At 42.6% G+C, this 24524-nt stretch overlaps 1 protein-coding gene across 1 annotated transcript; it reads left to right on the top strand.

Annotated features, from left to right (window-relative positions):
• Positions 1-2072: 2072 nt before the first annotated feature.
• PRPF40A (pre-mRNA processing factor 40 homolog A) lies at positions 2073-24078 on the top strand. Its single transcript, XM_056495940.1, has 27 exons — positions 2073-2522; positions 4089-4226; positions 5494-5574; positions 6862-6892; positions 7115-7137; positions 7759-7836; positions 7922-8032; positions 8762-8882; positions 9313-9337; positions 10970-11254; positions 12228-12336; positions 12644-12708; positions 13298-13462; positions 13709-13817; positions 14307-14457; positions 14555-14688; positions 15996-16110; positions 16216-16307; positions 17128-17244; positions 18016-18153; positions 19131-19226; positions 20903-20989; positions 21079-21175; positions 22455-22516; positions 22902-23036; positions 23189-23311; positions 23908-24078. Exons 1-26 carry the CDS (start codon positions 2160-2162, stop codon positions 23279-23281), a joined length of 3021 nt encoding a protein of 1006 aa, XP_056351915.1. The 5' UTR covers positions 2073-2159; the 3' UTR covers positions 23282-23311; positions 23908-24078.
• Positions 24079-24524: the final 446 nt, after the last annotated feature.

Genomic DNA, 24524 nt, shown 5'->3' with positions numbered 1-24524 from the left:
TATTTCAGTTTTGGTTTTTTTTTTTTTAATTTCAGGGGTTTTATTCGAATTTGTGGTTTTATTTCAGGGTTTTATTTCTAAATTTGTATTTCAAAATTCTCTATTTTGGAATTTGCAGTTGAGAATTTTTATTTCAGACTTTCTAATTCAGAATTTTTATTTCAGAATTCTCTATTTCCAGCTTTGTATTTCGAAATTCTCTATTTCAGAATTTTCAGCTCAGAATTTTTATTTCAGAATCCACACTTCAGAATTTGTATTTCAGAATATGCATTTCAAAATTCTCTATTTCAAAATCTGTATTTCAATTTTTTTTTTAAATGTTGGAACTCTGTATTTCCTAAAAATCCTGTTTGAAAATCCAGATTTAAAACCAGGAGTTTCCTTTAGGATCAGGAAGAAGGATTGGATGCTCTATCAAGATTTCTGTAAAACTACAAAAACTGCTTTAAAAAATCAGAAAAATTTAAATAAATTCACTTGATTTAGATGGATTTTAGGCAGCTGTGCTTATAAATAAAGAAATAAAAATAATCCAAGTATAAAGTTACATCTCAGGCTGTCAAAAGCAGCTGGGCCCCATTGAGCTCACTGCACACCAGGAGAGACTGAAATGAGATTTCAAAATTTAATTAAAAATCAATTTAAATCTTCATTTCACTGCTTGATCGTGGCAGAAGGATCTAATGAATTATTGTGTGGATTTAGAGAATTCTTTAGAAATAAATAAATATGTATATCTAAATATAATTTCTCAATATGTAAAATATTATAAATATAATATTATTATACTATATAAATAATAATAATAAATATTATAAGTTATAAATAAAATAAAAATAAAAATAAAAATAAAATAAAAATAAAAATAAATAAATTTCATATCCCTGAAGATCTTCTCTCCTCAAGGACAGAATGAGACATGGGACTTGCAATGTTGGAAAAGATTCCAAGTTGTGCAATTCTCTTGCTTTATTCAGGTGGATTTTTGATATTAAACCAAGATCATCAAATACATCAAACAAATTATCAAATACATCGACATCTCTCCCAGAGATTTGATGGATGGGCAGTAATTAATGTCATAAATAATTAACTCCTCCCTCCACACCAAAACCTTGGCAGGAGGGTTTTGTGTAATGGAACCAGCAGGATTTTAATTTTTCCTTGGAAAGCAAAAATTATATTTTACAAAATTCCAGCTCGAATTATGCTGAGCTTTATCATTGTTTCATGGGTTGGGATGGATGTGGGGATTTTGGGGATTTTGGGATGGAATTTCTGTCCGGGAGGGGTTGGGATGGATGTTGGGATTTGGGATTTTGGGAAGGAATTCCCGCCTGGGAGGGCTGGGATGGATGTTGTTATTTGGGGATTTTGGGATTTTGGGAAGGAATTCCCGCCTGGGAGGGCTGGGATGGATGTTGTTATTTGGGGATTTTGGGATTTTGGGAAGGAATTCCCGCCTGGGAGGGCTGGGATGGATGTTGGGATTTGGGGATTTTGGGATTTCGGGAAGGAATTCCCGCCTGGGAGGGCTGGGATGGAATTCCCGCAGGAGCTGTGGCAGCCCCTGGGAGTGTCCAAGGCCTGAGGGCTGCAGCGCTGCGGCAGCGCTTGGAGGAGCTCCAGGCGGGCACTGCCGGGCTGTGCATGCAGGAGTGGCACGGGCTGATCCTGTGGGTGCCTTTCCAGCGGGATATTCCCGTTTTCACTGGGATTTTCCCCGTTTCCAGCGGGATATTCCCGTTCCCACCGGGATCTCCCCGCCCGCCATGGCGGCCGCTCCCCTCAGCGGCACCAACCACAGCGCGCGGGGCGGGGGGAGCCGGGCACCTCCCCTGCCGCGCTCGGCCCGTACCACCGCACCGCCTCGGGGGGGAGCACGGACCCAGCGCGTACCACCCGCGGCACGGCCGAGGGGAGATCTACTGCGCTGGAACGCCGAGCTGAACTAGGCGGAGAGCGAAATCCCTCCTCCTTCCGGCGATCTTGGTACCGCCCGGCGCACCGCGCACCGCCCCCGCTCCCACGTGAGCGCTTTCCCGGCGTGCCCCGCGCTCTCCGCCGCAGCCGCCGCTCCGCCGCGCGCCCGAGCGCTCCCGGGAAGCCGCCTCAGCCGTCCCCGCGCGGCGGGGCCGCGCCGCCCGCCCGCCGCCATGTCCGGCGGCGACTCCACGGCCGCGGCCGCCGCCGCCTCCCCGCAGCCGCTGCCTTTCTCTCTGCCCAAGCCGCCGCCCCTCATGCAGCTGACGCCGGGCGACGCCGTGCGGCCGGTGGGCTCGGGCGCCGACCAATCGCCGAAGAGCGCGCGGCTGGCGGCGCGGCCCGATTGGCCGGCGGGGAAGCCCGTCAGCCTGCTGGCGCCGCTGCTCCCGCCCCGCGGCGAGCCCGAGCCGCTGCTGCCCTTCGGGCCCGCCGCGCCAAGGCCGCCGCTGCGCGGCCGCCTCCTGGGCCGCTGCGGGGGCTCCCTGCTCAGCCCCGCCATGCGGCCCGGCGCCGTGGACCGCGGCTCCCTCATGGTGAGTGCCCGCCGTGGCCCGCCCCCCTGCTCGGGGGCTGTCGCGGGGTTGGGTGCGGTGGGCGTCCCGTGGAGCCCGAGGGAGGTTCGGGGTGTTCTCAGTGGCCGGAATCTCTGTGGGCACCTGTCACCCGCGCCAGGGACAAGTTCTTGCTCATGTCCGGCTGCAACTTCCTGGCTCAGTCCCTGCCATTGCTGGGTCTTGCTTAGAACTTTCTGTGCAAACAGGGACAGAGAGATACAGGGACACCAAGGGATAGACAGGGACACCCAGGGACAGGCAGATACAGACAGGGACACACTAGGGCAGGTAGGGACACAGACACCCAAAGACACCCTGGGACACATAAGATGCTCAGTGATACCCAGGGCAGACAGGGACACTCGGTGACACCCAGGGACACACTGGGACACTCAGTGACACCCAGGGACACACTAGAACACACAAGACACCCAGGCTGAGCCCCTCTCTCTGGGCTCCTCTCCAGGCTGAGCCCCCCCAGCTCCCTCAGCCTTCCCTGGGCACTGAGATGCTCCAGCCCTTGCTCAGCTCCAGGAGCTCCTGTCCTGCAGTGCTGGGCAGCCAGGGCTGGACACAGCAGCCAGATGTGCCTCAGAGGGACAGGATCATTCCAGATGTGCCTCAGAGGGACAGGATCATTCCAGATGTGCCTCAGAGGGACAGGGTCACTCCAGAGGGACAGGATCACCCCAGATGTGCCTCAGAGTCACAGGATCACTCCAGATGTGCCTCAGAGGGACAGGATCATTCCAGATGTGCCTCAGAGGGGCAGGAGCAGCTCCCTGAGCTGCAGGGAACGCTGCTCCCAGTGCCCCAGGGCACACTGGATGAAGGCTGGAGCAGCAGGAGAGGCTCAGGGAGCTGCAGACAGGCTCAGCCTGGACAGAAGGAGGCTCAGGTGGGACCTTGTCACTCTGCACAAGTGACAGCAGCAGGGTGGCAGGTCCCTCTGAAAGGAAAGAAAACACTGCAAAAAGGGGCAGGTGAGAATTTTAGGAAATACTGTTCCACCTGGGATTTGGGAAACAGGAGCTGTCCCTGCATGTGCTGTGAGAGGATGTGATTGAAAAAGTCAGATGTTCTGTCCAGAATATCCAAACCTTTTTAGTTGCACTTGGTTTCTTTGTGTGACCCCCAGCCCCAGGGAGTTTTCTGGGGTAAGGAAAATCATGGGAAAACTGCTTTTGGACTGAAAGGTGATAGAGTTGGGGGAAATTTGGGAGAAATCCTGCTCTGTGAGGATGGAATTCCCTGGATCCCTGGGAGTGTCCCAGGAGCACCTGGGGTAGGGGAAGGTGTCCCAGAGTGTGGAACTGAAGGAGCTTTAAGATCCCTCCTACCCAAACCATTCTGGCATTCTGTGCTCAATAATTTAATTTTTTTTCTCTTTTCCAAAGGAAAATTCAAGCTTTATCTTACCTCTCAGAGGAACAACAAGCTCTTCAAGTGGTCAAATAATTCAAATAATAAAGAAACCAAGCAAGGGATCTTCCTCATTGCCTTTGATGAGTGTGTTTGATGATTTATTTTGTTGTTGTGTTGCAGATGGGACACCCAGGGATGCCCCACTACCCCCCCATGGGCATGCACCCCATGGGGCAGAGACCCCCCAACATGCCCCCAGTGCCCCATGGGATGATGCCTCAGATGATGCCCCCCATGGGAGGGCCCCCCATGGGGCAGGTAAGGAATCCCAGAATTCTTTTATTGCCAGAAATTCCTTTATTCCAGGATTGTTTTATTGCCAGGGGGTCCCTGAGCTGGGAAAATGTCCCTGGAAAAAGGACAAATCAAGAACTCAGAGTTTTATCCTGGCCAGGTTCAAGCTCTTCTCATGGGGAGCAGGGAATTGATGAACCTCTGTTCCTTTAATTAAAATTGGGGTGAGAACAGGTAATTAATGTCTCTAATTATCAATCCAGAATCTGGGATTTATTAGTGCACCTTAACTCTAAATCCATAATTTGGGATTTTTTAATGCATCTTTAACTTGAATTATCAATCCATAATTTGGGATTGTTTAAGTTTTTTGAAATGAGAACAATTTATTAATGTGACTCTAATTTTAATTATCAATCTATAATTTGGGGTTTGATAAAATTTTTTTTTTGAATGAGAACAGGTGATTAATGCACTGTAACTTTAGTTTTCAATCCATAATTTGGGATTTGGGGGGGTGTTAAATTTTTTAAAAATGCAAACAGGTAATTAATGTGCCTCTAATTAGAAACCCATCATTTGGGATTTATTAATGCACCTCTAACTTGAATTGTCAATCCATAATTTGGGATTTGTTCAAGTTTTTTGGAATGAGAGCAGGTAATTAATTTAAAATAAAATGTTCCTCTAGCTTGAATTATCAATCCCTAATTTGTGATTTTTAAAAGTTTTTTTTAATGAAAATAGGTAATTAATACACCTCTAGCTTGAATTATCAATCCATAATTTGTGATTTTTAAAAAATTTTTGGAATGAGAACAGGTAATTAATACAACTCTAACTTGAATTATCAATCCATAATTTTGATTGATACACAATTATTCACATAGTATTTGTTCATTTATTCCCTTGGAATTGTGCAGGAATCATTCCCAAAATTTGCTTTTCCTGCTTTCACTCAGGATTTCAGTCAGGGAATCAGATCCCTCAGTTTTGATATTGTTCTTTTGGAGTTTAAATTGGTTTTATTTTGGGGTTTTTTGTTATTTCCTACCCAGCTTTGGAATCTGAAATTGTCATTCCTAATAAAATAATCCCAATTTATTGTGAATTTATAAAGGGAATCACAATCCCACCAATCAATTTGATTTTTCATTCCTAAGAGAGATGTTGGAGTTGGTTGTTTTCATTTTTTAATTAAAAAGAAGTATCAGCTCAAGGCTTTGAAATAAAAATAGTGTATTTTGTGTGGAGAATATGCTGAAATAAATGAAATATTTTTGGATTGCAGATGCCAGGAATGATGCAGTCAGTGATGCCTGGGATGATGATGTCCCACATGTCCCAGGCTGCCATGCAGCCCACAGTTCCTGTGAGTTTAATTCCATTTATTTTCACTTTTAAACCTATTTTTAACAGTTGTTGTTGTTCACTCTGTGCATCCTTTAATTAGAAAATAAATACTTAAATTTCAAATGTGTTTTGCATTGCAGTGGAGTTTTATGTGGCTCTTGAATGATGATAAAAATAAGATTATTGTGATTTTTATCACTCTAAATTTCTTTTAGTTTTCCTTTTATTCCTTCTCCTGCATTTTCTGGAGTTTGACAGGAATCACTGTGACTTTGGATTGTCAAATTGTCTGACAAGGGATTCTTAGTTCTCTCTTAAATTGTAATTTTTTAAAGAGTTTTAATTCAATATTAAAGAGATTTGAATCCATTACAAAGAGATTTTTAATTAAAAGTTCCTGAAATTTAGCAGAGTAAAAAATTGCAAGAATGGCTCAAGGAATGAGGAATTCTTTGGGTGGAAATGGAGAAGGAAAAGTTAAAATACAGGTGAAATCTCTGAGGGGAAAAAATTCAAATTAAATTCTATTAATGAATAAATTTAGTCCAAGCCTAAGAGATCCACTTAAAACCAGTTCCAGCCATTTCAGTGTAGAAAGAATTTATTTTTGTTTCTATTTTTTATTTTTTATTTTTTTCCCCATGCAGATTTAAATCCCTAAATTCCTCTGTTTGCTGAGCACAAACCTTTGCTGTGCTGATTAGAAGCAGTGAAATTCCTAAAAATCAATATTTTGATCAGATTAATGCTTTTAAAAAATTCCTAAAAATTATTATTTTGGTCAAATTAATACTCTGAAAATACACAACAAATTCCTGAGAATTTCCTGGTTTATTCCTGTTGGATAAAATCAAATCAAACTGATCCAGTGTAATTTAATTTCACTTTTTAACCAATTTTTCTGGGTTTTTTGAGGAATATTTGAAATTTGTAGCTGAGAACTGAAAACAAACCTTAAGCAAAGCTAAATTCCCATGGAAAAAAATGGAAAAACTTGGAATTTTGTTGATTTTTTTTTTTTTCCTTTATTGGAAGAAAGAGCTCCAGGAATGCAACTTTAATACACCCAAAGCCTTTTACCCCATAATTATCCCACTTAATGATGTTGCTAATTGTTTATTTAAGGAGCAGAAATAATTAAGAAGGAAGCAGGAATCTTTATTTTTAGAATTAGAGTCTTTGGTGGCAGAAAGGCCTTGTTTGAATAATGAATATTAGATTTTTTTAGGATTTAATTCCTCAGTAATTAACTGTTTAAATGGAATTATTAAAATGTTTAATTGTTTTAATTTCATTATTTTTACAGCCAGGAGTGAACAGCATGGATGCACAAGTAGGTGAGTAAACAACTTGTCATAATTTCCAAATATTTAACCAAAATCAGCTGAAACATTAAAAAAATTCAATTTTTCCCTAAAATAGAGTTGAGCTTTCCAGTCCTGGAATCTCCATTGGTGCCTTGGATATTTTTTATTTTTTTTCTTGCACTCATGGAGGAATTTTTAGAATAATGAATCCATCAAACCTTTTATTAATTTTTAATTAATTTTTTTTTTCAGGTGTGACCCCTCCTGGAACTCAGGTATGTGGAAAACACAATTCCAGAAGGTTGGAATTCCAGTGTGGGGCAAACTTGATTTTAGGGATTTAAACAAAACCATTAATTCTATTTTTCTCTTTTCTCCAAGTTTTTGGTTGTTCCTTGAAATCTGTGTGCTTTGTCCCAATTTAATTATTAAATATAGATGATATCCACATGATTTCCATCAGAATTCCATCCTTCACTGGCAGAAAATCCAATTTTCCTTGGCCTTATCAATCTCTGCTCCACAGGAGGTGAATCCAGTCCTGATTCCAGGGAATTCTTGGGAAAACTCCATGAAAAGCAGGAATTGGGGTTTGACAAGCTCAGGAAGCCAAAATCTTCCTGAAACTAATTTGGGAATTTGTCACAACTCCTCAAATTTTGGGAACAGGGAGTGCTGCTGGAATTTTGCCTTGGGGTTGTTGTGGTCTGATCCCTTCAATTCCTGATGGGAATTGGACTCTCAAATATGGAATAAATAAAATAAAGAAGTTTTTTTGGGAAAACACTGATTTCAGGTGTGATTTTGGCTCCCTGCCTTTGAAACATTTGGGAAAATTTGGGATATTTGACTGAAAGGCACCATGAAATGAGAATTTCCCTGTTTTATCTCCTCAGACAACCCATCCTGTGGTCTCCACAGTCCAGCAAAGCTCCACCAGCACCAGCTCTGCCACTGAGGACCACTCCAAACAGGTTTGGATCTGTGATTTTTTTATTCCTTTATTTATTTGGCTCAGATTAATTTAATTTCATGATCAATTCCTGGGAATTTCCCCAGAAATCCACGTGGACAGAGCACAAATCCCCAGATGGAAGAACTTATTACTACAACACTGAGACCAAGCAGTCCACCTGGGAGAAGCCAGATGACCTCAAAACCCCTGCTGAGGTAATCAAATCCCAAATTAATTCTGGGATAATCAACATTTCCAAGCCTAACATGTGCAGCAGGGAGAATTCTGCTGGAAACAATGGCAGCAAACTCCTCCAGTAAGAAATAATCCTGAAATATTTGAATTGTTCTCCTTATATTGGGAGAATTTGAGAGTGCAAAGTGGCCAAAATTCCTCCATTTCCCTCATTTTTAGTTAGTTATTTTTATTAAAAATATATTTTATTATTATTTAGAGAAATAATAGAGGAAATAATTTAGGGAAGTATCTAGAGATATCTAAAAATTTTGGTGAAATTAATTATTTGTATCAAACTATTTGGGTCAAATTATTGCTCTGAAAATACACAACAAATTCCTGAGAATTTCCTGGTTTATTCCTGTTGGATAAAATTAAATCAAACTGATCCAATGTAATTTAATTTCACTTTTTAACCAATTTTTCTGGTTTTTTTGAGGGATATTTGAAATTTGTAGCTGAAAACTGAAAACAAACCTTAAGCAAAGCTAAATTCCCATGGAAAAAAATGGGAAAACTTGGAATTTTGTTGATTTTTTTTTTTTTTCCTTTATTGGAAGAAAGAGCTCCAGGAATGCAACTTTAATACACCCAAAGCCTTTTTCCCCATAATTATCCCACTTAATGATGTTGCTAATTGCTTCTAATGAAGAGGAATCTTTATTTCAGGAATTTCTTGGAAATTCTTTGTTTTTTCTCTCCATCAGCAATTGTTATCCAAGTGTCCCTGGAAGGAATATAAATCAGATTCTGGCAAACCTTATTATTATAATTCCCAAACAAAGGAATCCCGTTGGGCCAAACCCAAAGAGCTGGAGGATCTTGAAGGTAAAAGGCTGCTGGGTTTTTATTTTTATAAATATATATTAATTAATTACATTATTTATTTAAATAGCAACAAAAACCATTGAGCAAAAATAGTAAGTGTAAAAAAAAAAAAAGGAGTAGGCAGCAGTAATTTAAATATTTTTTTTCTTTTAAATTCTGATTATTTCTAGGTCTTTGAAGTATTTTTTTACAAATTAAAATAATTATTTTAAACTGAAAAGTCATTTTTTTCTTCCTGTAGTGGCATGTCTAAACTGTATTTTAATCTTGATTGGCTTCAGTCTTTGAAGTGCAAAAACATGAAAATTTTTGATAGTAACAGAAATATTTAAAACTTTGCTTGTATTAAATCAAGAATTACCAGAACTCTCTGTGTATATGAACTATTTTAAATCTATATTTTAATTGTTTTTCTCCTTTTTTCCTCTAGCAATGATTAAAGCTGAAGAAAACAGGTACTTTTTGAATATTATGCTGATTTTTTTCCTGGGGATCTTCAAACCCTTTTCCCTGACATTCTTCCACCCTTTTCCCTGAGATCCTTCAAACCTTTTTTTTCCTGAAGCTCCTTAAACCCTTTTTCCTGGGAGCCTTCAACCCTTTTTTACTGAGCTTCTTCAAACCCTATTTTCTGAGAGCCTTTTAATCTTTTTTACTGAGGTTCTTCAAACCCTTTTTCTCCTGAGGTTCTTCAAACCTGTTTTTCCTGAAGTCTTTCAACTCTTTATTTTTTTTTTTTTTTTTTCTGGGAGCCTTCAAATCCTTTTTTCCCTGAGGTTCTTCAAACCCTTTCTTTTTCCTGAGGGCACTTTAACCTTTTCTTTTTCCTGAGGGCCTTTCATTCCTTTTTTCCTGAGGTTTTTCATTCCTTTTTTCCTGAGGTTTTTCATTCCTTTTTCCTGAGGGTTTCTCATTCCCTTTTTTCTTGAGATTTTTCATCCCCTTTTTCCTGAGGTTTTTCATCCCTTTTTCCTGAGGTTTTTCATCCCTTTTTCCTGAGGTTTTTCATCCCTTTTTCCTGAGGTTTTTCATCCCTTTTTTCCTGAGGTTTTTCATCCCTTTATTCCTCAGGTTTTTCATTTCCTTATTCCTCAGGTTTTTCATTTCCTTATTCCTCAGGTTTTTCATTCCTTTTTTCCTGAGGTTTTTCATTCCTTTTTTCCTGAGGTTTTTCATTCCTTTTTTCCTGAGGGCCTTTCATCCCCTTTTTCCTCAGGTTTTTCATCCCCTTTTTCCTCAGGTTTTTCATCCCCTTTTTCCTCAGGTTTTTCATCCCCTTTTTCCTGGGATCCTTCAAACCCTTTTCCCTGAGTTTCTTCAAACCCTTTTTTCCTAAGGGCTCTTTAACCCTTTTTTCCTTTGAGCCTTCAACCCTTTTTTTTTCCCCTGTGGTTCTTCAACCCCTTTTTTCCTGAGAGCCTTTCCACCTTCTTGCCTGAGGGCTTTTCAACCCTTTTTTTTTCCCTGAGGGCTTTTCAACCCTTTTTTTTTCCTGAGGGCTTTTCAACCCTTTTTTTTCCTGAGGGCTTTTCAACCCTTTTTTTTTCCCTGAGGGCTTTTCAACCCTTTTTTTTTCCTGAGGGCTTTTCAACCCTTTTTTTTCCTGAGGGCTTTTCAACCCTTTTTTTTTCCCTGAGGGCTTTTCAACCCTTTTTTTTTCCCTGAGGGCTTTTCAACCCTTTTTTTTTCCCTGAGGGCTTTTCAACCCTTTTTTTTTCCCTGAGGGCTTTTCAACCCTTTTTTTTTTTCCTGAGGGCTTTTCAACCCTTTTTTTTTTCCTGAGGGCTTTTCAACCCTTTTTTTTTTTCCTGAGGGCTTTTCAACCCTTTTTTTTTTTCCTGAGGGCTTTTCAACCCTTTTTTTTTTTTGAGGGCTTTTCAACCCTTTTTTCCCTGAGGTTCTAAAATCCATTTTTCCGAAGGTTCTTCAACCCTTCTATTCCTGAGGCCCTTCAGCCCCTTTTTCCTGAGTGCCCATAAACCTTCTGCAAGTCTTCACCTACCCCCAACCCCTCATTGCCCCTTTCCCCTGCTGTGCCCTGCCTGTCCAGGCTCCACTGCAGGTGACAATCCTGTTTCTGTCCCCAGCACGAAGCCGGACGACGCCGCCGCCGCCCCGGCCGCGGCCACCGACGCCGTGAGCGGGGCCAGCGCCGCGCCGGGCACCGAGGGCAGCGCGGCCACCGCTGCTGCCACAGCGGGGGCTGCTGAGGGGGACCCTGCTCCTGCTGCTGCCACCACAGGGGACACCGAGAGCGCTGGCACTGCCACCGCCGAGGAGCAGGGCCCGCCCAGCGCCGGCGCCCAGGACGGCGGCACCGACGGCACCGCCGGCAGCGGGGAGGAGACGGGCAAGCAGGAGGGGACTGCAGAGTGAGTGGGGGAGGGAGGGATGGAGGGTGGTTGGGAGGATGATAGATGGATAATGCATGGATGATGGATGGTTGGATGGATGATAGATGGATGGTGGATGGGTGATGGATGGATGGTTGGATGATGGTTGGACAGATGGTGGATGGTTGGATGGGTGATGGATGGTTGGTGGATGGATGGATGGTGGTTGGATGGACGATGGAATGATGGATGGATGAGGGATGGTGGATGGATGATGGATGGATAGAGGGTGGATGATGGTTGGATAGAGGGTGGATGATGAATGGATGATGGGTGGTGGATGGATGATGGAATGATGGATGGATGGATGTTGGATGGTTGAACGGATGATGGATGGATGGATGATGGTTGGATCAATGATGGATGGTTGGATGGATGATGGATAGAGGGTGGATGATGGATGGATGATGGTTGGATAGAGGGTGGATGATGGATAGAGGGTGGTGGACGGATGAATGGATGGTGGACGGATGAATGGATGGTGGACGGATGATGGATGATGGATGGATGGATGGATGTTGGATGGTTGAACGGATGATGGATGGATGATGGATGGTGGACAGGTGAGGGATGGATGATGGTTGGATCGATGATGGATGGTTGGACAGATGTTGGACGATGGTTGGACTGATGGATGGTGGATGATGGATGGTGGATGATGGGTGATGGATGGATGGACAGATGGTGGATGATGGATGGGTGGAGGATGGATGATGGATGGTTGGTTGGGAGGATGGATGGATGATGGATGGATGGACAGATGGTGGATGGGTGGAGGGTGAATGATGGATGGATGATGGATGAATGGATTGAGGGATGGATGATGGTTGGACAGATGGATGGATGATGGTGGATGGACGGATGATTGATGGATGATGGATTCATTGATGGCACTCTTCAGTGCCTCTAACTTATAAAAAAAAGTGAATTAATGAAATTCTTTTTGTTTTAGTGCTGCCGCAAAGAAGGAGGATGAGGATGCCCAGCCAGTGAAAAAAACCTACACATGGAACACAAAGGAAGAGGCCAAACAAGCCTTTAAAGAACTGCTAAAAGAAAAGGTATTGGGGTCAATATTAATAATATTTTTAACTAATTATTAATGGTTTATTGCAGTACAAAGCCTGGTTTTATTTCTGTTTTATTTGCTAGGTTTTACTTGCTATTTTGGGGCAGAATTCCTCACTCTTGAGGAAATGAAGGAAAAGAACATTGCAGTGAAATGTTACTTTAGCTTGAAAATAAAATGTTCTTTTTTTTTTCTTTTCCCCACAGCTTTTAAGGAAATATTTTAAGGTTTTTAAGGAATTACTCCTTGTTGGATGTTAATTCCAGGTCTGATTAATCCATAATTCCCTGTTTTCACAGCGGGTTCCATCCAATGCTTCCTGGGAGCAGGCCATGAAAATGATCATTAATGACCCCAGATACAGGTACTGAGCTCTGTCATTACAAATTTTTTTTTTTAGGGAATTTACCTCCAAAAAATCCAAAGTTCTGTCAGCACCAGATATTCCTGCCCTTGTGCAATTGCAGGGAGTTTTCTTCCTTTCCTCCAGAAGGAAATGCTTCCAGCAGCTGAGTTTTCATTGGGAAGAAGTGTGGGAATTGGTATTTTATGCTGATTTGGGGATTAAAATGTTCAGCTTAATTTTATCTCAAATCTGGATTATTCAAACTTGTCACATTTTGCTTTCTGGTTTTGATTTCCTGGTTTTCTTTTTTCCTGATTTTCCTTTCTTTTTTCTGACTTTTTTTCTTTTTTTTTTTCTGATTTTCTTTTTCCATCCGATTTTTCTTTTCTGATTTCCTTTGTATTCTCCTCATTTTCTTTATCTTCTCTTCCTGACTTTCTTGATTCTTTTTTTTCTGATTCTCTTTTTCTTCTGATTTTCCTTTTCTTATTTTTTTCTTTTTTCCTCCTCATTTTCCTTTTCTGATTTTTCTGATTTTCTTTCTTTTCTCTTCCTGATTTTTTTTTTTTTATTTATAAATAAATTATTCTTTTCTTTCCTTGGGAAGTGCTTTGGCAAAACTGAGTGAAAAGAAGCAAGCCTTCAATGCTTACAAAGTTCAGACAGAGAAGGAGGAGAAGGAAGAAGCCAGATCCAAGTACAAGGAAGCCAAGGAATCCTTCCAGCGTTTCCTGGAAAACCATGAGAAGATGACATCCACCACCAGATACAAGTGAGAGACTTGGGATTGGAATCTGGGATAAAAATCCTGCTTGGAGTGAAATCAACTTCCAGTTTTAGCTTTTTTCTTCTTTTATAAAAGTTAAAAAACAAAATAAAGTGGGGGAATCAAGGAGAATTCTTATAAAAGTGTTCCTGCTTGGACCAGAGCTGTGGGGGATTGATGGATAATTGAGTCAGCAATTAATCAGTCAATTAATCAGTCAGTAATTGTGTGTTTGGGATGTGTTTTGCCCAGAAAAGCTGAGCAGATGTTTGGGGAGATGGAGGTGTGGAACGCCATATCCGAGCGGGACCGCCTGGAGATCTATGAGGATGTTCTGTTCTTCCTGTCCAAGAAGGAGAAGGTGAATTCCCTTCAGATCCCTCCAGCATCTCCTCACTTGTTCCTGAACCACTTCAAACCTCTGCTTGAGGCTTTGTGGCAGAGAAACAGCAGCTTTTAGGGAAGGGGTTTGGGTTTTTTGGGATTTATTCCTGCTTGATTTTACCATGGGTTGAGTTTTTGGAGGATTTTCAACAATCACGTGATGGATTTTATTCTGAATCAGTGAAATAATAATAATAATAATAATGATAATAATGATAATAATGATAATAATGATAATAATAATAATAATAATAATAATAATAATAATAATAATAATATGGGGAAATTGTGTTTTATGTCCTAGGCCAGGGTGGATGGGGCTTGGTCCCTCTCCAGGCAGGAGGTTGGGATGGGATGAGCCCAAACCACTCTAGAATCCCACGATTTGATATAAGTTAGAGATGAATTCCAAATTTTCTCCCATTTCTATCCAAACTGAGCCCAAAATAAAAACATTTCCCCTCAGGAACAAGCCAAGCAGCTGAGGAAGAGGAACTGGGAAGCTCTGAAGAACATTTTGGACAACATGGCCAATGTCACCTACTGCACCACGTGGTCAGAGGCACAGCAGTACCTGATGGACAACCCCACCTTTGCTGAGGATGAGGAGCTCCAGAGTGAGTCTGCAGTTCCTTGGCAAGGAGGATTCTGCCCCACTTGCAAGGAATAATCTGATTTTTTTTTTTTTCCTCCTTTTCCTTGTTTTCTTGCCAGACATGGATAAGGAGGATGCCCTGATCTGTTTTGAGGAACATATCAGGGCTTTGGAGAAGGAGGAGGAGGAAGAGAAGCAGAAAAGTTTGCTGAGGGAGAGGAGGAGGCAGCGGAAAAACAGGGAATCTTTCCAGGTTGGTGGAATAAAAATATGATGGGATATTCCATGTGGGGTTTTTTTTTATTTCTGAGGGTTGATTCAAGGGGTTGTTTGTGGTATTTTCTCTGCTGTGTTAGACCAGAAAGCTGGGAAAAAAAAAAAAAAGGGAAAAATCCAAGGGAATAGGCCTGGATGGGAAGGAGATGGAGCTGGAACTTTGTAGATTATTGGAAACCTAAAACCAGGGAATTTTGAACTTCCTGTGCTGTCAGGCACTGACCCCCAAAATAGCACTTCCTTTGACCTGAGGCCTTGGAGAAAACTTCCAAAATGGAATAATAGAACTAAAATAATTGAGTGTTGTTTACACAGAAATATGTAATGTGCTACAGTAAAAAAAATAAAATTTGAAGCTTTAAAATATAATAATAAACATTAAAAAGCAAAATGAAAATTTTTGAGCAGAGGTTTCCTTTCTTCAGTCTGAGGAGTACTTTTTAATTCAATAAAAAATGCAACACTGCAAATCATGAGTGTTTAGTCATGAAGTCAAAAATAAAACTAATTTAAGTATTAGTTCTTAATTAGACAAGCCTAAAAAAAAACCTTGTAATGTGCAAGACACATCACCATTTCTTTGTTTTTAATTTATTAGCTGAAAGCACTGTAGCACTCACTATAAATATATACTATATACACTTATATATAGATAGATACTTGTAGATATATACTTACTTACAAATATATATTTATAAATGCATATTTGTAAATATATATTATACTATAAATAAAAATTATTTAACAACTAAGTCTGTACACAAAATTTTGTCTCTCATACCTTTAATGCTAACTCTGATTAAAATTAAGAAATAAAAGTAATGTAGTGGTGCCCTGTGGGAGGATGGAACTCAGATTATGAGACTGAGAAAAACAGGAAGAAAAACATAAAAATTGATTTTTTCAATGCTGATGGAAAAGAAATGGAATTACACTCACCCAGCCAATCCATCCCAGCAAGGACAAGCTTGGGGAATGACTCCAAATTCCCAAATTTTGGTACCCAAAAGTGTAACCATCTGATTTGTGCCAGGAGTTAACAGGTGTTGGTACTGCTGAATGTTGCTGTAACTGCTTTTATTTAGTTCTGCTAAGTCTAGCCTGCTGCACTGAGTTTTATCTTAAGCATTATACTGAGCTGAAAAAACACAGTCACCTTTGGGACTTGGGTTTGTGGAAACTGAGGTTTCCCATCTGATGCTGTTGAAGATGTCCCTGCTGCTGAAGGGAGGTTGGAATAGTTTAATTAATGAATTAATTCAATTGATTCCCTTGGTTTTGCAGCTGTTCCTGGATGAGCTGCACGAGCACGGGCAGTTGCACTCCATGTCCTCCTGGATGGAATTGTACCCGGCCATCAGCTCCGACATCAGATTCACCAGCATGCTGGGCCAGCCTGGTAAGGGTTAATGCTGCCAGCTGGGGCAGGCCACAACCATTATTCCTTGTTTTGAGCATATCTTGGGATAAACCTGACCTGTGGCTTAACCAAACCCTCCCTCAGGATCAACAGCACTTGACCTCTTCAAGTTCTACGTGGAGGATTTAAAAGCTCGTTACCACGACGAGAAGAAAATCATTAAAGACATCCTGAAGGTGAGGATTGCTCCTTGAGTTTCATTTCTGTCCTGGTTGGAAGGACAGGTGTCTGCCAATAGAGGCAGAAGCTTCTTTTTGAAATGGAGAATGTAAACCACCTCCCTCAAAAATTATTATTATTATTTTGAAATTAAGGGGCTCTCAGGCAAAGATATGGGAATTAGGAATAACAGTTCTTTACTAGGAAAATTAAGCTAGAAATGCAGTATTACACAGAACAATCCCAGCCCTGCCAGAGTCAGAATCCAAGCTGACACCCGTCAGTCAGTCAGGGTGTTGGCACAGTCCCATTCAATGGTGGCTGCATCCTCCTGCAGGGGCAGATGTGGTTCAGCTGGAGCAGTGCTCCTGGAGAAGGTGCAGTTTCCTCTGAAGCTCCAGGGATGATGTGGAAGGGTCTGGTTTTCCTCTGGGATCCAGTGGCAAAGGCTGCTCTGGTGTTCCAAATCTCAGTTTTTATCTGGGTAGGAAAGGCTTGGCTCCTCCCCTGGCTGGAGCATCTCCCATGGGATGATGGAATTTTATCAGTCATGCCCTGGGACTCAGTGGCCATGAACAGGAGATATCTCCTGGAGGGAGGATGGGCTGTGGGAAGATAAAGATGATTGCCCAGCTGGGTTAAAGATGGCCCATGAGCAGGAGATATCTCCCACAGAGATCAGGGGCACTGCCCCAGCTGGGGTAACAGATGGGGACAGAATTCACATTTCTGGCCACATCCTGTGTTGGAACCCAAGACAATTTCCCATCCAGGGGAGCTGGGATTTCCTGGGAATGGAGGGAATTCTTCATTTGCCAAAGGAGCTGTTTGTTCCAGGATAAAGGGTTCGTGGTGGAGGTGAACACTTCCTTTGAGGATTTTGTCACTGTCATCAGCTCCACCAAGAGAGCCACCACCTTGGATGCTGGGAATATCAAACTGGCTTTCAACAGTGTGAGTTTAATTAATACAGTCATTAATCGGTGCAGTCTTTAATCAATACAGTTTTTAATTGGTACATTCTTTAATCGATACATTCATTAATTGATAAATTAATTGATTCATTGGGATATCTGGATAATTAGGATAGCAAATCCCTTCTCCAAACAGGAATTAAGGTTTATTTTCTGACTTAATATATATTATATATAATGTATAATTATATATATGATATTTTATGGTATTCTAATATATAACATAATATCGTATTGATATATATTGTAATAATGATCAAATATTAATATATCTAATCTAATATTGTATAATTTTCATATTACAGACTATGATCTTATAATATTTAATTCTGTAATAATTTCATTAAATCTATTAATTAAATACAGGGGGGAAAAATAAATTTCCTTGTCATTTCCAAATGACTCATACACAAGGGTGAGCTGTCCAAAAATCCCAAGAAACAAAATTGTTAAATCCCAAGCAGTGGAATTAACAAATCCCAAGAAACAACTATGAAATCCTAGTTAATGGAATTGTTAAATCCCAAGAAACGAGATTAGGAAATCCCAGTTAATGGAATTGTTAAATCCCAAGAAACGAGATTATGAAACCCCAGTTAATGGAATTAGGAAACCCCAATTAATGGAATTATTAAATCCCAGTTAATGGAGTTATTAAATCCCAGTTAATGGAATTATTAACCCCCAGTTACTGGAGTTGTTAATTCCCAATTCCTGGAGTTCCTAACCCCAGTTCTGGGATTTCCCCCAGCTGCTGGAGAAGGCGGAGGCGCGGGAGCGCGAGCGCGAGAAGGAGGAGGCGCGGAAGATGAAGAGGAAGGAATCGGCCTTCAAGAGCATGCTGAAACAGGCCACACCTCCCATCGAGCTGGATGCAGTCTGGGAGGATGTAAGGATGAGAATCCTTGGGGAAAAATCCCAAAAATTCCCAAATTGCCAAATTCCCAACCCCGTGAATCCCGAAAAATCCGCGCGCGCCGAGCTCGCCGTGGTTCTGCTGCTTGAATCCCATCAGATGATAAAATCTGGGCTTTCCTCAGGAAAACTTGGAGTTCCATGCTGAGATTCTACAGATGGAGAAATCCTAACAGAAAGGGGAAAAAAGCCAAAAATAACCTTCCCCAAAAAATCCCACAGCACCCCCAGAATTAATGGAAATGATGGAAAAGTATAAATTCTGTTCTGGGTAAAATACCCTGGAAAATCTTTCCAGGGATTATTTCTATAAATATTTGGGGTTTTTAGGCTGAGATGGAATGTGCAGGTGAAGCAGTGGGATTCCCCAGGTTTCCAGGAGTTAGAGCTTCCCTGAACCCTGGAAATTTGGGATTTGCTTGGAAATCTGGGATTAAAGTTTAGTCTTGCACAGGTTCAGGGGCTTTACCAACTGGTGAAAATAAATATATTTTTAGTATTATTTTTTTTTATTGCCATCTTTATTTTTTCATTTTCCCTATTACTTTTCCTTTTCTTATTATCTCTTATTCTTTATTATTTAATTTTCATACTATTTGTATTATTTCTTCATATTTCTGTTATGTACTTTTATTTTTCCTTATTTTTATTGCTTCAGGTTTTTAATTTTCTTATTTTCCTTCTTATTTTTATTTTTCTTTCTTATCTTTCTTACTAATGTTTTATGCCTTATTATTTATATTCTGCCTCATTATTTTTATTATTCATTTTTATTATTCATTATGACTTTTATAATTTTTATTCCTTTTCCTTTCTGCTTTTATCATTTCTTATTGCCATTATTTTGACCATATTATATTTTATTATTTTCTTTTATTTATTCTATCATAATATTTGAATTTATAATTTAAATACTTTGAATTTAATTAATAGAATTAATTTTCCTGACAGATCAGAGACAGATTTGTGAAGGAACCAGCATTTGAAGACATCACCCTGGAATCTGAAAGGAAAAGGATATTTAAGGATTTCCTTCATGTACTTGAGGTAATTATTCCTTTTTTTTTTTTTTTTAAATCATTGGCCAACAGACAAGAAAAATCCCTTTTAAATTGGGTGAGAAGGGAAAGCATTTAATGGAATTTTTTCCATATAGTGATTAATTATTTTTAATTAATTAATTTGATTTTTCAGCTCTCACACTTGGGGGTTTTGCTCCATTTCCTGCAGTTTGGAAGAATTTTAATTTTAAATTTTGCCTTAATTTGATCATTTCCAATTAGGCAGAGCCAGGGCTGGGTTTAGGCCAGGCTTAACTTGGATCCAGGAGCAGATCCATGGCAATCCAGGTGTTTTTCCTTTCTCCTGGCTGCTTTTATTGCAGCTCAAGCAGGGCCCAGTTTGGGGCATTTTGACATTAAATCCCCTGATTTTATGGGATTTTGAACCTTTCCCAGCTTTCTTGGATGAGGGAAAACATCCCATCAAATTTTGGGATGTCCTGTAGGAGACGAGATGGTGCTGCCATTGAATTTTGATTTTATAGAATTTTTTGTGGGTGAGGAAAAACATCCCATCAGGTTTTTGGGATGTCCTGTAAGAGACTATGTGGTTCTCCCATTAAATCTGATTTTATGGAATTTTCAACCTTTCCCAACTTTCTTAGATAAGGGAAAACATCCCATCAGTTTTTTTGGGATGTCCTGTAAATGATTATGTGGTTCTCCCATTAAATCTGATTTTATGGAATTTGGAACCTTTCCCAGCTTTTGTAGATAAAGATGCCATCAGTTTTTTGGGATGTCCTGTAGGAGATTATATGCTTTCCCCATTAAATCTGATTTTATGGAATTTGGATCCTTTCCCAGCTCTGGTGGATAAAGATCCCATCAGTTTTTGGGATGATTTTATGGAATTTTGGAGTTTTCCCAGCTTTGGTAGATAAAGATCCCATCAGTTTTTGGGATGATTTTATGGAATTTTGCACCTTCCCCAGCTTTGGTAGATAAAGATCCCATCAGTTTTTGGGATGATTTTATGGAATTTGGATCCTTTCCCAGCTTTGGTAGATACAGATCCCAGCAGTTTTTGGGATGATTTTATGGAATTTGGATCCTTTCCCAGCTCTGGTAGATACAGATCCCAGCAGTTTTTGGGATGATTTTATGGAATTTGGATCCTTTCCCAGCTTTGGTAGATACAGATCCCAGCAGTTTTTGGGATGATTTTATGGAATTTGGATCCTTTCCCAGCTTTGGTAGATACAGATCCCATCAGTTTTTGGGATGATTTTATGGAATTTGGATCCTTTCCCAGCTTTGGTAGATACAGATCCCATCAGTTTTTGGGATGATTTTATGGAATTTGGATCCTTTACCAGCTTTGGTAGATAAAGATCCCAGCAGTTTTTGGGATGATTTTATGGAATTTGGATCCTTTCCCAGCTTTGGTAGATACAGATCCCATCAGTTTTTGGGATGATTTTATGGAATTTGGATCCTTTCCCAGCTTTGGTAGATACAGATCCCAGCAGTTTTTGGGGTGTCTGTAGGAGCTGATGAGGTTTCGCTGCCCCATCCCTGGAATTCTCCAGCTCCAGCTTGGAGCTGCCTGCTCCAGGGATGTTGTCCTGCCCCACGGTGGGACAGGCTGGGATTTCAGGGCTTTCCCAAGGGCAGTCCCTGCTGGAATCTTGAGCCCTGCCCTCCTTGCCTTGCCCACAGCACGAGTGCCAGCACCACCACTCCAAAACCAAGAAGCACTCGAAGAAATCCAAGAAGCATCACCGGAAGCGCTCGCGCTCGCGCTCCGTGAGTACCCCGAGCCCCGAGCCCCCAGCCTGCCCCAGCCCCTGCGGGGCTCCCACTGCTGACTGACGGGCTGTCCTGCCTGTGTGAAGGGCTCCGAGTCCGAGGACGACGACAGCCACTCCAAGAAGAAGCGGCAGCGCTCGGAGTCGCGCTCGGTGTCGGAGCGATCGTCCAGCGCCGAGTCCGGTACGGGCGGGTCGGCTGGGCTGGGGGAGCCAAGGGGTGGGATCTGTGGGAGCCGTGGGGTGGGATCTGTGGGAGCCATGGGATCAATGGGATCTGTGGGGTGGGATCTGTGGGATCAGTGGGAGCCGTGGGGTGGGAGCCATGGGGTGGGATCAGTGGGAGCCATGGGGTGGGATCAGTGGGAGCCATGGGGTGGATCAGTGGGAGCCGTGGGGTGGGATCAGTGGGAGCCATGGGGTGGGATCAGTGGGAGCCGTGGGGTGGATCAGTGGGAGCCGTGGGGTGGGATCAGTGGGAGCCATGGGGTGGGATCAGTGGGAGCCATGGGGTGGGATCTGTGGGATCTGTGGGGTGGGATCAATGGGATGTGTGGGAGCCATGGGGTGGGATGGGATCAATGGGAGCCGTGGGGTGGGATCAGTGGGATGGGATGGGATCTGTGAGGTCCATGGGATGGATCAATGGGATCTGTGGGAGCCATGGGGTGGGATCAGTGGGAGCCATGGGGTGGGATCAGTGGGATGGGATGGGATCTGTGAGGTCCATGGGATGGATCAATGGGATCTGTGGGAGCCATGGGGTGGGATCAGTGGGATGGGATGGGATCTGTGAGGTCCATGGGATGGATCAATGGCATCTGTGGGAGCCATGGGGTGGCATCAATGGGATCCGTGGGGTCCATGGAATGGGATCAATTGGATCTGTGGGGTCTATGGAATGGGATGGGATCAATGGGATCTGTGGGGTTCATGGAATGGGATCACTGGGAGCCATGGAATGGGATGGGATCCATGGGTTGGGATCAGTGAGATCTGTGTGATCTGTGGGATCTGTGGGGTCCATGGAATGGGATGGGATCTGTGGGGTCCCTGGGATGGGATCACTGGAATCCATGGGATGGGATGGAATGGGATGAGATGGGATCAGTCACATGGGATCCATGGGATGGGATGGGGTCCATGGCATCAATGGGATGGAATCGATGAGATCCATGGAATCCATGGGATGGGATCAGTAAGATTGATGGAATCCATGGGATGGGATCTGTGGGATCAGTGAGATCAATGGCATTGATGGGATTGGATTGATGGGATAGGATGGAATGGGATCAGTGGGATCTATGGGATCCATGGGATGGGATCAGTCAGATCCATGGGATGGGATCCATGGGATTGGATTGATGGGATCCATGGGATGGGATGGGATTGAAACCAGCAGTGCCTCTATCCTTTGGGATTTATCCTTTCATTCCTGGGGTTTTTTATCCCTGTGGCTGCAGAGAGGAGTTACAAGAAGTCCAAAAAACACAAGAAGAAGAGCAAGAAGAGGAGGCACAAGTCTGTGAGTGAAGCTCAGTTTTAAATTGGGGTGTGGACACCCTGGCAGTAATCCCAGGTGGATTTTCCTGGGGAAAAACTGGGATCAAGCTGGAGGAGAGTATTGCCAAAACAACTTTCTGTTCTGTATTCTTAATATTCAACCACTTGAGCCTGTGAATTTGGAGGTTGGACTCCATGAGTAACCTGGGATTTGCTGTTTATCCTGGCAAATCCTTGGGAAGGATCCCAAGGCCAGGGTGGGCAGCCTGGAGCACCCTGGGATAGGGAAGGTGTCCCTGCCCCTGCAGGGTGGAATGGGATGAGATTTAAGGTCCTTCCAGCTCAGATCACTCCATGATTCTGCAGTTCCTTAAATCAACATCAATATTCCCATTTTTTCCCCCCAGGACTCACCAGAATCCGATGTGGAACGAGAGAAGGACAAGAAAGAAAGGGAGAGGGACAGTGAGAAGGAGAGAGCCAGACAGAGATCTGAGTCCAAGCACAAATCCCCCACCAAGAAACGGCCTGGGAAGGATTCTGTAAGCTCTGCTCCCTTCCCCTGACCTTTGTGCTCTGGGAGAGGCTGGCTTCCATCATCCTGAGCTCTTGGCCATTCCCAAATTGGCATTTGGGGTTTCTGAGTGAACCTCCCTGGAAAATGCCATCCTGGCACTGTCCCCTCTGCCCACAGGGGAACTGGGACACCTCAGGCAGCGAGCTGAGCGAGGGGGAGCTGGAGAAGCAGAGGAGAACTCTCCTGGAGCAGCTGGATGAAGATCAGTGAGAAGATCCTTGATACCAAAAATGTTTACAGGTGGCAAAATAAAACCCAGCCTGGTGTGGGCGAGGCCCTGGGCGCTGGCCAGGGGCCATGGCCACAGCAAGGGTGGCTTTTAGTTTCTTACCACTTCAGTCCAGTCACAAGTAGAAAAATCTGTGGAACTCTGAGGGCCTGGAGCTGTGGGGTGGGGTGGGGACACCGAGGTGGCAGCAGTGTCCCCAAGCACTTTTCCCCAGGGAAGCACCCTGGGCTGCCTGGGCAGAGCCCAGCTCAGCAGAAAATCCCTAATTTAATTCCTTGTGCTTTCACTCACTGATGGGTCGGGTCGGGAGGGGATTTCTGGGGAGGCAGCAGGAGTGAGGATGTCCTGATGTGCTCTGCAAACCCCTGGAGCTGGGGCTTGTTTGGCACTGGAACTTCCTGTCCCAGTCCCAAATCCCAGGAATGTGCAGGATGGGAATTCCCTGCTGGGCCAGCAGAGGGAGCTCGGGACACACAACCACAAATTCCACAAATTCCCAAATCCCACCCGGCCGAGCCCCAGCGTCCCTCCCCACCTTCCCTCTTCCCTGCTGGAAATTTAGGAATAAAAATCCAATATTAAACACAACTCCATGTGTTGCCTTAAGAACCTGCTGCAGGCTGCAGCTGCAGAGCCAGAGGAGGGAGGAGGAAGCAGCTCCAGCTCTGGTTTCCAGCCCCTGCACCTTCAGCCCTGCTCAGTGAGAAAATCTGGGAAGCTGCTGTCCTTGGAATATTTTTGTACATTTTTATCAATGATTAAACCTTGTCTTTTAGCATGTACTGGTATTTATTTCTCCTTAAATACTCTGTACAGCTCTGAGCCACAGAATCACTCACAAAACCTGCTTGAAGACTCTTTAGATTCCTTTTCAGGATTTTTTTTTTTCCCTGAATTTTGACCACTTGTACCAGTGCATAAAGGATCCATTTCTCCAGGGAATCTCCTGACTGGGGTGGTTACAGGGCTCAGAATCCTTCAGAACACCCTGAGATTGAAATCAGCTCTTCAGAATAGAAAATCCAAAAGGTTGTGACCTTTGTTTCCTGGGATGCTTTGGAATTTTTTTTTCCTGGGATGCTTTGGAATTTTTTTCCTGGGATGCTTGGGAATTTTTCCTGGAGTGCTTTGGGATTTTTTCCTGGGATACTTTAGAATTTTTTTTTATTCCTGGGTTGCTTTGGGATTTTTTCCTGGGATGCTTTGGGATTTTTTTTTTATTCC

This window comes from Oenanthe melanoleuca, chromosome 7 (assembly GCF_029582105.1).
Source record: "Oenanthe melanoleuca isolate GR-GAL-2019-014 chromosome 7, OMel1.0, whole genome shotgun sequence".
In the NCBI taxonomy this organism is placed as follows: Eukaryota; Metazoa; Chordata; class Aves; order Passeriformes; family Muscicapidae; genus Oenanthe; species Oenanthe melanoleuca.
The sequence above is the reverse complement of the archived record's forward strand: the minus strand, read 5'-3'. Positions and strand labels throughout refer to the sequence as shown.